This window comes from Phallusia mammillata, chromosome 5, assembly GCF_965637545.1.
Source record: "Phallusia mammillata chromosome 5, kaPhaMamm4.hap1.1, whole genome shotgun sequence".
Lineage (NCBI taxonomy): Eukaryota > Metazoa > Chordata > Ascidiacea > Phlebobranchia > Ascidiidae > Phallusia > Phallusia mammillata.
The window spans coordinates 16379309-16393039 of NC_137256.1; the positions used below are offsets into that span (position 1 = coordinate 16379309).

General features: G+C 36.8%; 1 protein-coding gene across 2 annotated transcripts; it reads right to left on the bottom strand.

The window, feature by feature from the left end:
- Positions 1-9603: 9603 nt before the first annotated feature.
- On the bottom strand, positions 9604-13178 carry LOC145229345 (transmembrane protein 26-like). 2 transcript variants are annotated; one of them, XM_080094669.1, is made up of 5 exons: positions 12917-13178; positions 11807-11933; positions 11223-11423; positions 10865-11032; positions 9604-10353 (listed from the first exon to the last, which is right to left on the bottom strand). In XM_080094669.1, the coding sequence occupies exons 1-5, from the start codon at positions 13153-13155 to the stop codon at positions 9895-9897; spliced, it is 1194 nt and encodes a 397-aa protein (XP_079950795.1). In that variant the 5' UTR covers positions 13156-13178; the 3' UTR covers positions 9604-9894. The 2 variants fall into 2 exon arrangements, with proteins under 2 accessions (XP_079950795.1, XP_079950796.1); XM_080094670.1 differs by having other exon boundaries at positions 9917-10069.
- Positions 13179-13731: the final 553 nt, after the last annotated feature.

A 13731-nucleotide genomic window follows, 5' to 3' on the forward strand; every position in this document is an offset into this window, starting at 1 on the left:
GTCTGTTTCCTTAACTAAATTAGTGCATATTTGCAGAAACCGCATTTGCCCTTGTGCTCGTATTGCTGCTGAACCCTTGAGCGCCATCTCTGTCCTGAATTGCCTTAATAAAAGAATTCGTTATTTTAGCTCTTGGTGCCTTGGAGTTGTTGAGCGCGAGGAAAGGCGCGTTGAGAACCGTTCTAGGAATTTAAGCGATCGCCCCTGCTGTGCTGTCTGGGCGCATAGAGTCACGCCCTCTACCAATTAAAAGACAGCGCAACATCTACCTTTGGCAATGAAGGCAAAGTGCGATTGGAAAATGCCCGGCTGCGATAATTGTAAACTAAAAAAAGTTTTTTTTTTGGAAGTTAAACCAAAAAGTTGGTTTTTTGAAACTAACACGATGAATTTGCTCAAGTGAAATTGCAACGATGAAATAGCCTACCACGATATACACTGCCGCGACAAAATTACCACGTCAAATCATCATGATATAAATGCTGCAAAGATATGCCTATTATGAAACAGGCATTCTTGTTGGACTGGACAACAGGTAAAATGACCGGAAATTATTCTATTCTTGATGCCTTCAGGCCCCATTTTTAAGATTTAATTTTGTAAGAATTTGTCCGCAAACACAAATCAAAGTTCCTTTTTGTGGCTTAGATAATTCTAATGAAACTTTTATAATACAAATTCCAGCTAGCTTTGCTGTCGATGATGGAATATATGTGGCAAACTGGCAGGATATGAAAATGTGTCAAAATAGTAATAAAATTAAATAAAGTTTACCAGGCATTTAGGGTAGGGCCGGAGTAGGCTCTTATAATTAATGAAAGGGTATGTGTATGTGCCGCGTAAACGCTTTTAGGGTGATCCCAGCAGTCGCATCGAATGAATGGTCGAACTGGCGATCATCTATTACTAAACTGATATGTGTAGCATAATTGCGAAGCAGCCAACCACGTTAAAAATTCAATTTCGGCTGGCTTACCCCACAGCTCTTCTATTTTATTTATCGTTAGGCTATTCTAATTTTAGAACTGAACAGGAATACATTATAATATTGCCAGCAGGTAATCCGACGCAAGTGCTACACGAGCTTGATGCAAATGCAACATTAATTTAATTAATGTATATGTTTATTGTTTTCTTTTGTATCAAATAGAACAGTGGTTCTCAACCGGTGGTACGCGTGGGCTGACACTAGTGACTAGTGGTAGGCTACGCAACGGCAATCCTGGTGATACGCCAACACCTTTTGATATTTTATACATCCCATATTTTTTTGCACACCAATCGCTTATTCCGACTTAAAATGTTTGTTACTTAAAAAAATGAGTTGCGTATCACTTGTTATGCTGGTGCAAAATTAGGATGCTATAAATTTATTGTCATCAAATGTTTTGTCTTTAATTGTTTCGGCATAACTGAAACAAAATAGATTTTGCGCTCACGGACAAACTAGTTTCGAAGGCATAAAAAATTTCTCTTGGTACAATGCCGACGCTAAAACATCTTTTACAAAATATTGTGTCGAATGTCATTTTGCCTCGCATTAATCGGTTGATGAAAAGCAAGCAGTTGTAGATTGCGCATCAGTGTGCTGTGCTGTACCTAGTAGCCTACTACATTTCAAGATTCACACTGTAACAAGTGCTTGTGGCACCACACAACTTTTAGTAATTTTTAGTGGTTGCAATGTATATATGGCACCAAATGTCTGAATGGATTAAATCAGCGGTTGGGTAACCGCTGGTCCGCGAGAAGTTTGTTACCGAGCCGTTTATTTTTTCGGGTTAAATGCTTTAAAAACATTTTGCCCTTGTAGGTATGCCGGGGATGATAAACTAATTTTGTCGTTTTCATTGCTGAATATTTGTACTTTTTTGAACGCCGGCCTGCGATAAGTTTTCAGTTTCAAAAACGGTCCGCAATACAAAAAAGATTGCCGACCCCTGGGTTATAAGATAGACTATAGAGACTCTGAAACGTGCCTGAGATTATAGAAAAGATTCTTTTCCAAACATTAATGAGGAAAGTCAGGTCGTTTACTGTTGACACTTTACGAAGTCATCAGGCTTTTCTTAATCGACAATCACAAACGTCAGCTTTTTTAAAGGATAATTACGAGTCAGGCCTTTTTTAACACGTGACTTCGTCATGCCACTGAGCGATAATAATTATGAGAGTATAAAGGCCTTCACCAATAAACAAAAAAAAAACAGGTATTTTCTGTAGAAAAAAAACATATCAGTCTTGTAATCGCGACTTAAGTACGTCCTACTACAGTCCATAACTTTGTAATTGTAATAGCTATTTCAGACACTTTTCGAAGAAATTAGCCTGATCAGGCCGAAAAATATTTTGTACAACACTGTCACCTATGTCAGGCCAGTTATGCCAGTCAGGCTTTCAGTAGAACCTAAAGTTTTCTTGCAAACCCTGTTTGGCCAAGCGTTAGCTCGTTTTATGTGGGTGTATTGTCGTATGACCGGCACGACTTTAAATACTAGATTTGATCAGATATTTGTTGAAGCAAGTCACTAAATACTGGAGCACGTATGCACTGTCCAACCACAGTGTACTTTGATTAAATGGCATATGAAGTTGAAATAATCTGCGTCTTGCTTAGCTGCTTCACAGTCTGTGCATTTCGACTTTGTTCTTTTGCCTAGCATTGGTAAGTTATTTTACACCTTCCTTAGATGAAAATATTAAGAATTGGATCTAACTTAATGCGTGTTCGGACCAAACAGTTATGCATAATGTTATACACAACAATAGTACGAAAACTCAAGTTTCATAACACGATTTCGGCTAAAAGTAATCCGAAAAGTGAGTCCAAATAAGTTAGATTAGGCGCTTAAGAGTGTTTTTCTTCTTTAGTCTTTTTACCCAGTAAGACCTTTTTACCTTAGTCTTTTAGTCGTTTTACCTGCAAAACAGACGGCCCTTGGGCAATTTGGGCCCGAGGAACTTTTTTAACTTGGCCTGTGAGTTGAATATTGTCGGTAAACTACGATTTTATTTAAGCAGAAATTTAAAAGTAAATAAACAACGCGACCTTTGCTGTTTATTACCGCACATTAGTTGACTGTCTCTAATCTGTTGTGAATGTGTGGTGAATAAGCATTGCTTGTTTTGGAGACAGCATTTCATCGAATTTTGTTGATAATGTTTCGTTTGATTTGCTTTTCTTCCTCGCCGTCAACCATTTTCTCTTATTTCAATTTTACGGTCATTATTTAAACGTTATCACTCATGTATGCAGCTCGGACATACCGTTTTTCTGTTGCGGCTCGTTAAAATTGCAAATTATTAGTCTACAAATGCTAAGAGAAATCACCTTTGAGTCTTTATCAATCAGTTGTTTACGATACAAATATACTTATTGTTTTGTACTGTATATATTGTAAATATGACGCGGTTGTGGAATGTGGCAGATAACAAAGCTTTTATATCAAACAATTCGCGCCCTTGTTTGCGACCTTTTGAGGCGGGAATGCGAGCTTTTTTGCACAATGTGCGCGAAAAGGCACAATGCGGGCACATTCTGCAAATATTCACTATGAGCCCTTCTGAATGTTTCGTCCAGGCTTTGCCCCTACGTGCCGGCGCCCACGTCATCCGAGCAATGCTTCTAAATTAAGCCACTGATAACGAAAGAAGGCAATTGTTCACTCACAGTTGTTACTCTTAGAAATTAATATCGTAAGGAAACGGATTTGGGTAATTCCTGGGCGATGTAATCCTATGAAACTAGGTAAAATTAATTCTACCTGTCGTTGTAGGGAAACTTTCGTGGAAACTAAATTAACTTTGGAATGTTGCAAATAACGTTTCCCACGCACTTTTTGGACTTGCAGTACACCTAAATGTTATGAGAAGATTTAAGTGTGGGCCCATAATATGTTTTTAAAATAGCTTTGACAAAACAATTTAAGATAAGACCAATCGTTTACAAACGCTTACCACCAGGAATGCTGTCGAGTACCACTAGTGGCACACGTACTCCCAGTTGGGAAACACTGCTATATATACAGCATAATGTACGCACACCTTCGCAAAACAAACATAATGCTACGATTTAGTGTTAAAAAAACTGACAAATTTGCTGTTTTTTTAACTGTTATTCTATTGCTATTCTAGCAGTGTTGCAGCGACCAGAAAAACGAGATTTGTGGACACATTTGATATCAAATAAATACAAGGACAGTTAACTGGTACTATAAAAGTCAAGTTAAATGACACAGTAGTCTGCTGTTTTACCACTCAAACAAGGTTTAAAATTTATCATGTGGCAAGTACGAACCAAAGACAACGCTCAGCTTTAGGTGGACGGTAAACCTTGATTTGAACAAAACAGATGGATCGAGTTACAGGGGGATTAAATCTTTTTGTTATCGATTTAAACATGAATTAACTTCAGCGTTGTCGATCAAACTAAAACAATAGCAACGGGCGATCGTGCTTTCCATGTTGTAAAAGATGTAACAGGTCACGTTTTGTTGTTTGGGTTGTTGAGCAAAAAAAGATTTTGAATTGTCGGGATTTTTTGGTAAATTTTGTGATGCTCGTTTCTGTAGGCTCTGATTGAAATCAAAAACGGATTATTTTTTTATGAAGTCGCTGCTTTAAATTAGAAGAGGCCCTTCCTCTACATGTATATAATTTTTAGGAAATATTTAATCCATGTAATTTTACTGACAGAGAGATTGTCCTTCTACTAAGAAGTTACAGGTCATGTACACTTTAGCAAATAGTTTGTAGGAAGATCGAAACGCAAACTCTTTATTTGCTGGATTTGGATTTTAAATTGGTACTTTTTAATGCAGATTATAGGCTGATGTGAAAGCTTTGGTAACAAATGGCAGAAACTTTGGCAAACCATCCAAACTTTTGTGTAAAAAACGATTTTATTCGTAATATTGCATCGTACGTTGTACGCAAACACCCCAAAAAGAAGTTTAAAACCCGCACTGAAACATTAACAGCCGCAGTTTCGTTGTTTATTACAAATGAAACCTGGGGACAAAGTCTAGACCTGCTGCCTATTTTAGAATATGCTTGGGATTCGGTCCAAAAAACACTTGGAATTTCGCTGCCAGTCTCCGAAAAAAGTGGAAAAAGAAATGTAGAAAGGTATTCCACTGAATACCACGACTCTTCCCTAAATGTTCGATTCCGTGTTCTTAAGCCAGATTCGCTTGAATTTGAAAACGACATCTGGAAATACTACTTTGCAGCATTATATGCAGTTCAGATCTTGCCGACAGATGAGTTTGAAAAGTTGTTGCAGCACATTCTCAAATGTTGCAAGGGAAATGATCAAACATTAGCTAAAAATGAACATTTCTACACTTTTTTGTTTGGATTTTTCAACACCAATGTATCAACTTCCATCGCAAGTTTCACTGATGGAAAGACAGATTTTTTAAAAAATAAGCTAAATATTGTCGTGTCGAGCTTTGAGAAGGAAAACATTGAGAAGTCATGTTTGTATGAATGGGCGTACGAGGTACAAAGTCCAGATATTTGCAAAGCTTTTCGACATGGTTTATCCTCTGAAATCAAACTAAATGCCGCTGATTCGAACTGTGCGCAAGTGATCATAGTAGCTGGGTTATCCTTAATGATAAAAACATCCGAGGAGAGATGTGCCATTGAATTTGTCTCCTTTAATTTTGTAAGTATAATCACTAGCGAAATTGCGTGTGAGTTTTAAATAATGTACTTCTATGCAGGAAGAAAAAGAAAGCATGCGGTATTTAATTTCATCGCTGCCGTACATACACTATCTTACAATGGACAACTGTCAAATAAATCCAGCAAGCTTTCGACTTTTGTCTGAAGGAATTTCAAACCTTACCTTGCCTGTAAGTATGAGCTTTCAACTGCCATGGTAAACTGTTGCGTTCTAAACATTGAATTCATTTATATTTCAGATGCTGGCGCTAACTGTAAAGGAATGCAATTTATTAAAGAGTCTTAAATACCTAGGAACTTGCTTGCATAACATAAACGAACTTAGTTTGATTTGCTGTGATATCGACCAAAAAGGTTGTCACACACTGGCATCTGCGATACTTAAAGTTCGAAAAACGGTTTGTTGCACCTACGATATCATAAACTTATATACAGTATTAGGCGTGTTGTCTTTTATTAGATTAAACTGGACTTGTATGGAAACGCCATTGACGATCACGGTGTAAAGTATTTGTCAACCTGCTTAAAGTATCTGGAGGAACTCAGCCTAATGTTTAATGCCGTAACGGAGGAGGGTGCGAAACACCTTGCAGCGTGTTTGAAAAGACTGGACCACCCGGTGCAGAAATCAGGTTATGTGCAATGGTGTACAGCTTTTTTAAGTAAATATCCTTATTTCAGATAAAAATAAATTTATCGGGATGCAACATTTTCGACGAGGGACTAAAATGTTTGTCAACTCATGCTGATAAAATCGCTGAACTTGATGTGGAAGGATGCGGAGTAACTGAGATCGGAACAAAACATCTTTCACAAACTGTCAGGAGACTCAAATATCCGGTGAGCATTTATTTTTTTCTTTGTTGGATATTTATTAGGGCATGTGCTACAGATGAATAGACTGAATATTTCTGGAAACCCACTTCAAGACGGAGGTGTAGCGTTTGTGTCTGGTTGCTTGTCTAACATCAGAGAACTCACTTTGCGCGATTGCAACGTGACGAGCAATGGATGTGAAACTCTAGCAACCGGCATAACTGAACTACACCAATCGGTATGCGATTGATTGAAACTCTTGTTGTGTCATGTTAACTCTTTGTTACCGTTTGGACATTATTTGGCTTTACTAAAGAATTTCATAGCACTTTTGAAAGGGTTATCTATAAGTCATATTTACAGCGCTTCTGTCAGTTTATTTTGTTTTATTTTTGTAGTTGGAAAAGCTAGTATTGACCGGAAACGATATCGGTAACGAAGGAGTCAGTTTCATATCGAAATGTATTTCAAATATGGGTGGTCTTGACGTCAGCAACTGTGGCTTCACCAGCGACGGGGCTGAAGCATTGTCAACGGCTGTGAAAGAATTGCATTACGCGGTAATGTCAGTTTGGTGCACATTTTGCAGGTCAACTGATCACCTTTATAAACTAGATTACGTCACTTCTTTTGGAAGATAATGCAATCGGAGACAAAGGGGTGAAGGGAATTGCATCTTGCTTGTACAACATCAAGGAATACGATAAAACCGCCAAAGAAAATATGGGGTGGCAAATGTCGGATGTCGCAAGATCCAGACTTCAATCGATGGTGTCCCGTTTACACGCAATGGTAAAAAGTTGTTGTAACTGAACTCTATAGATTTTTTACCTACTGTTTACATCTGGCAGAGAAACTTTGATGTTATCAGTGATACGTACACAGAGTTGGGCAAAGGCGGAGGAAAACTACAGGTCGATGGTTCTGTCGTACGTGTCCCACCCGGCGCTCTGGACGAAGAAATGAAGTTTCAAATCACTTCCTACTACGGCAAAGATATAGAAACCGTAATTAGTAAAACTTACCAAATCCTTGGTGGCGCAAAATAATAATAAACATTTTTAGAGCACGGTGACACCTACTTTGGAATGCAGGCCGTATTTCAAAAAGTTTAAGAAGTCGGTGTCATTGTCCATGCCCAACTGCATGATATGCGATCAGCCTCAACCTTTTTCGGTTGGTAAATAATATAACAAAACACTATTGATGAATAACGTTAATCCGCAAAATTGGAATAGATTTGGGCGAGCAATGATGGATTGGAATGGCAAAAAATTGGAACTCTAATCCATATAAATCAAAGGCGACACCATTTTACCACCAATCATTTTACCTGGTAGGTTTTTCTAATGCCATGCTAAACCGCAACTACAAGGAGCATGTAGACGTAAAAATATATGAAGATATTAAACTTAAATTTGTAGATTTATATGGAAAGTTTATCAACAGCGCCCTACATAATTACTAGGTTCAGAATGGAATGGCTTCGGAGTCTGTTATCATTTTCATACAAAAAAGAAAAAACTTTGATTTGCCGAATATGCCAGGAGAATCAATTTGGCCCAGATCAAACAATACTAAAAATTATGCTGTGTGATAACGTTGGCAATCATGAAAGTCGAAACAATAAAGATGTTTTCAAAGATAATATTCTTGTTGGGTGAGTACGTAAAGTGCTTTCGTTTTACAAAAACGTCTTCCGAAATAGATCTAATCTCTTACTAGCTTATAAATTATAGGCTATCTGACATTTGTATTAAGACCTATCTTTGAATCAGTGGTTCTTCTGTGGCCATTTTTCACTAAAGGTTTGCCCCCCAGATTTTTGGCACATTTTTTTGTATAACTGGACCGCAATTGTTTAACTTGATGTTTTACTTAATTTTATTTTCAACAATATATTTCCCCAATTAAAAAATGCCTTTCATGTCGTCTGTGAAACAAAAATGATTTTTTCATGATTTTTGCTGCAAAAAGTTTTAGCGTAAAGTGATTACAAACTCGTTGAACCTATATGCAATTGAATTCCAACGCCATGAGGTATTTTTTCATGCCAAAGTCGGATAATTCTAAAAGCTTTCTTATATACACAGCTCAAAAGTAAAGGACGCTGAACTACACCTTGAAAGATTTCCTCAACAAGTTAAATGCGATAAGACAAGCTACAAGCTGGAAAACTTTTTTGTCAAGTCTTACACTGAGAAGCAATTTCTCTTACGACGTACAGGGTCACTTAATGGAGACTATTGTTTTCGGGTGGTTATCAAATTGCCGAATAAAAAAGTGATCTACGGTGATCATGAAACTGGCACATTTTACACAGATCCTTTTCGCAACCCATTTTACAATCAGGTAACTGATGTAAAACAAAATATTTGTATTGGTGTTTTGAGCTACCTGTAAAATATAAAAGGTGTTTATATATTTGTACATATTCTTAAATTCAATATTCTGTTTTCGCAGATGTCTGTTATGTCAACATGCTCAAGACAGAGTAAGTAATCTAATTGTTAATGCTAGTCATGAACAACTTTATTACAGACCGGTATGAAATGTCTTGTTTAGGTGTGGGATTCCACGGTGATGCATCCGGCTCTGTTATCGGAGGAGAAAATGTGAACCTTACAAACAACTATTATGCAACTAATTCAAATCACAACTAAAATATCCAAGATTAGCAGAAGCATTTAAATTGTGCTTTTTTTTCACGCGTTCTCTCTATTTCATGTTTGTCGCGGTGGTTTCAATCCTCATGCTTTTTTTGAACTTTGCCGAAAATTAACGAACGCTTGCCTTTTCATCCTTTTACTTTCTCCTGGTTTTACGTTCCACTTGACTTCAATTTGCTTTTACTAAGGTGTTTAAGTGCCATTTTCAAAATAATAGAACCATATTAAAATTCTGATACTCTGGACCAAATTACTGCAGCTCTCGTGTGACTGTTGATTGTTGAGATGATTGGGCAAAGCGCATGGCGTAAAAGCTCGCTACTCAGCGAGCTATGATAACCATATAAAATTAGGTTATCCAAGTTGGCCAACAAATTCAGCAAGCATATCAGAAGTTATTTCTATGCAACGAACCATAAAGCAACGATTGAACACACATAAACTCTATTTTATTTGCGATGTAACATGGCCTTTTGTACAGACAGCACAACAAATAAAACGCACAATTTTTTAGGGTTACAGAAAATAATAAAAATGCCACACAACTGAAAAGTGAAGTTTACTGGATAGAAACACAAGAAATAATATCATATTTACAGCTTACTATACAGCGCTCAGGCATACGATGGAACGCAGTTGAAAGAATAAACATCACCTCAACCAAGTAAAAATGCAATGCCAATGTTTTTCAAATCACTGTTATCCATTTTACAAAAACCTACGCTCTCCATATAAGCCACTTTGGTTTTTTAATTGTAAACTCGGACATGTTGCGAATTTGATTTGGATTGTGACTCTCAGAAATTCCATGTTCGCGCAGTGTCCTCTGACGTTGAGCTTCTTTCATTATGTTTAGCCACTTGTACTTCTGACTGACAACAACTGCACGAATCCTGTTCAACAACAAAATAATGACAAAGCCGTTCTTAAAGGCGAAGAAAATGGTGGTGTTAGACACAGCCCCAAACATTATCATCATGACCAGACGAACAGATAGAAAGGGAATGTCTTGGAAAAGCAGACCCACGGCCAAACCCCATATTTCGTTATAAAAGCAAAATATCTGGTTGTCATGGCGACAAGGCAAACAACAGGCTGCTTGGCTATGATCTGTAGTTTCGTCAGCTGCTGTTATTTCGGTTGTAGCTTTAGGTTGATCTTCTGTATTCTTTTCGGGCTGCACAATAAATCAGTACAAAATATATTTACTGCCAACGGTTAATTTCAAGGATTTTGTTGTTGTGAATTTTGTAGACTGCTTTATTCCGGTTTGAAATTTATATTGTTTTATCTGTGACAAAAGTTAGGCACTTGGTTAATTTACAACATTATTTGTTGCTTGATAATTGGTAATTAACTGACAGCAAAAAACTTTCGGATTGTTTCTCTGCACCAAAACGTAACTTAATTACAATTTGCATTGGGTTTTACGCACAAAACTTTAAGTTGGACGAACCATTTTCAACCAAATATTTTGTTTCGGAAATCTTTTGGTTTCGAAATAATCTTTCCTCTACGTGATTAAATTAGTGTTTTGTACACTTTCGGCCACAAACAAATAATTTTTTGAATTATTGAATAGGATAATTGTTTTAAATTAACCACATTCAATCGGGATTTTTCGTTCTCGACGCGAACTTTTCAGACAGGTTTGGTATATAACTGGTTTTACGGTTGACTAAACAAACCTGATCTTCCATTTCCCTGATTTCTTCAAAATGTCCCTCCTTGGATTTTGCAAACGCTTCTCCGGATATGTTTGGCATGTCTTGACTTGCAGTTGTAACAAAGCTGAACTGCAACAAACTCCAACTCCACACTGACAGAATGATGTAAATTGCCACTGGGTCAGGTAGCTGTAAATAAATATTAAGCTTATATTAACCAAAACTATAAATATAAATACAAACCAAACACTATCAGGTGTACAAATGTACTTCTTTTTATCCAACTTGTATAAAGCAACAGTTTTCGGAACACCAAAAATTAGGCTCGGTAATATTCGTTTTTTTTTCAGTCCAAACCTGAATGCTTTCATCAACTTACATTTCTGATTTTTTCATTTCTAGTCAGATCCAACATTCCCATGATATCTCCTCCTGTGCCCAAGTAAACCAGCAGAAGTTGAGAAAGTTCGTCTTGAGACATTTCACCTTTTGGAGCAATCCATTTACCAACGATCAATATTAACAAAATGGCTTGCTCCAATGCCAGGGTCCAAGCTTCATTTGCAAGACAAACACCAAGCTGCAACATAGTTAGATTCAGGCCGGTATTTTTCAATCGCTAGTGCGCGAACGCAAACGTGACCGTTTAAGGTTTTCATATAGACCTAAGCTTAAGTCTTCAACCACCACAGGTTATACAAAAACATTTTTTGTATAATTTTGTAACATATTTTTCCACACTTAAATTTTGAGAAACGTTCATAAGCCAATTGGTGTTCTGGAAAGACCATTATTTTTGATAAGAAAGTACTTTTTCTTGCATAAAAGAATAAAATTTTCTTGCATAAAAAATAAAATATCTTAGAAACATATGTGGAAATTAAATTACTCTCTCGGGAATGAGGTCTAAATCAATTCACAGATATTGGGTTTCTTATGGTCAGAATTGACAGGCCTACTTACAACGGAATCACAGCTTGTTGTGTTGGACGGAACACTACTTATCATAGCTGTTTGGTGAGTTTTAATTTCCCAGAACCAAATACATGGAATTGCACCCATGAGGTAAATCATCACTCCTGGACTCATCCTGCAAAACAAAATATCGCTAAAGATATGAAATTTATAAGTTTAGTAATACTCTTTCGTTCGCCTCTTGGGAGTTTTAATAGGCAAAATTTGGGCCTGAATAAGTTTCTGCAACACATTAAAGTCCATTTAAAAATATTGTTTACAGTACTTCGCATGAAAGCATGTCGATTTATAATTCTGGTGAATTTACCCTGATGGTTTAAAGTTTACGGGATTTGTTTTCGAAACAATTAGACAAGAAAGTTTTAAGGCGGACTTGTCTGTTTTAAATCGGTGGTTGTTCATCGGCAAATAAACAACCTTTGCGTTTTTTTTGGTGGTTTACAGAATATAAACCTAATGGAAATAAATAGGTAATATAAATAAAATATTACAGCTAAAGCAGTGGTTCTCAAACTGGGGTCCGCGGTCCAACAGGGGTCCGTGAAGCAATTTTGTGGGGACCGCGAAAAGGTTGACGTACTTCTATAATGTTATTTGGCGTCAGTTTGTGTCACTGAATAATTTTAAATCAAAGTAGAATTTAAGATCGACTGTCTCCATTACAAAACAATAGCCTTTATTGCATGACTACTATTAAAAATGCAATTGTTCGCACACAATCGTAGTGTTTTCTGTCTTGTCTGCGATGTCGCAAACTATCGTTGGATCATTGTTATGCGTAATTTTGTATAACTAGCTAAAATTTTGTAAATCAATTTTCGTTTTGCTTAAATACACATTCAAGCGTATGGACCACGAGCACTCGCTATAATGGCAAAGGGACCGTTTTGAAAAAATAATGAAAAAGTTTGAGAACCACTGAGCTAAACCAAAGACGATTTAAAACTGCCATGTAAATTAAAAACTGTTTTAAAAAAATAGGTCCATTACAACATATTTTTGACGTATTTTTATCACAAATAATAAGTACATCAATAACTTTATTACAATTACTGACTATAACATTTCAAAATGCAATTGCATGTTTCACACTGTTACCATTTAAATTCATTTCCCTTGCGTTTAAACGCCATCACCGTGGTTTCAATCAGCAAGGGGAGAAGTGACACCAGCAGTAACCATAAGTAGGGGTCTTCCCACGAAACCACCACTCTCCAGGCGGCAAATATAAGGTACATGGCATACAGACATCTCGACAGAATCGACTTTATAATCTTAAAGTTTGTTTTCAGGGTTTGTAAAAGATTTTCCGGGCAACACTTTGCTAGAAAATCCATTGTTACCGTATGCTCCTCTGAAATTTAGTTAAATACAAAATGTTTTTAGTAAACTTTAACTTGAATTCATTCTTTTCTTATATAACTGCAAATCTGTAAATTCAGTTACTCGTTGCTTACAACTCGAAAAGGTACGGGTACTAAGCCACATATAAACAACTGACTCCCCAATCAAACTAAACCAATTCACTTCCGGCTTATGTTTTCCGATTCGGTAGATAACCGTGTTATTTATTTATCATTGGCTACAATGCTCAACACTGCACTCACAAAGAAATTAAATTATCGTGCCAAACCTTGCACCCGAAGTCACAACACCATAAAGCCCCTTTAATCGAAAGTAAAGTTCTTAAATCCAATCTAGGCGATGAACCCCGTTAGTACAGGCTTTCCCACATGTGTCTTGTGACGCAAGTGTCAATCTTAACTCTTTTGACCCCTATTTCCTTTTCAGTTGTCGGCGATTTGAATAATCTTGGACAGAGAGAATTATTGTAACATGCAACATGTGAGAATTTACTTGGATCAATCAATAATGGTCGCAAACACTTTGATATTAGTTTGACTTGTTAATAT

What these genes read in the sequence shown, in the direction of transcription:
- LOC145229345 (XM_080094669.1), bottom strand. Translation starts at nt 13,155, where the DNA reads ATGGATTTTCTAGCAAAGTGTTGCCCGGAAAATCTTTTACAAACCCTG. An exon ending in CAACAAGCTGTGATTCCGTT is followed by an intron (nt 11,424 to 11,806) that starts GTAAGTAGGCCT and finishes ACTATGTTGCAG; the next exon opens with CTTGGTGTTTGTCTTGCAAA. An exon ending in TCAGGGAAATGGAAGATCAG is followed by an intron (nt 10,354 to 10,864) that starts GTTTGTTTAGTC and finishes TTTATTGTGCAG; the next exon opens with CCCGAAAAGAATACAGAAGA.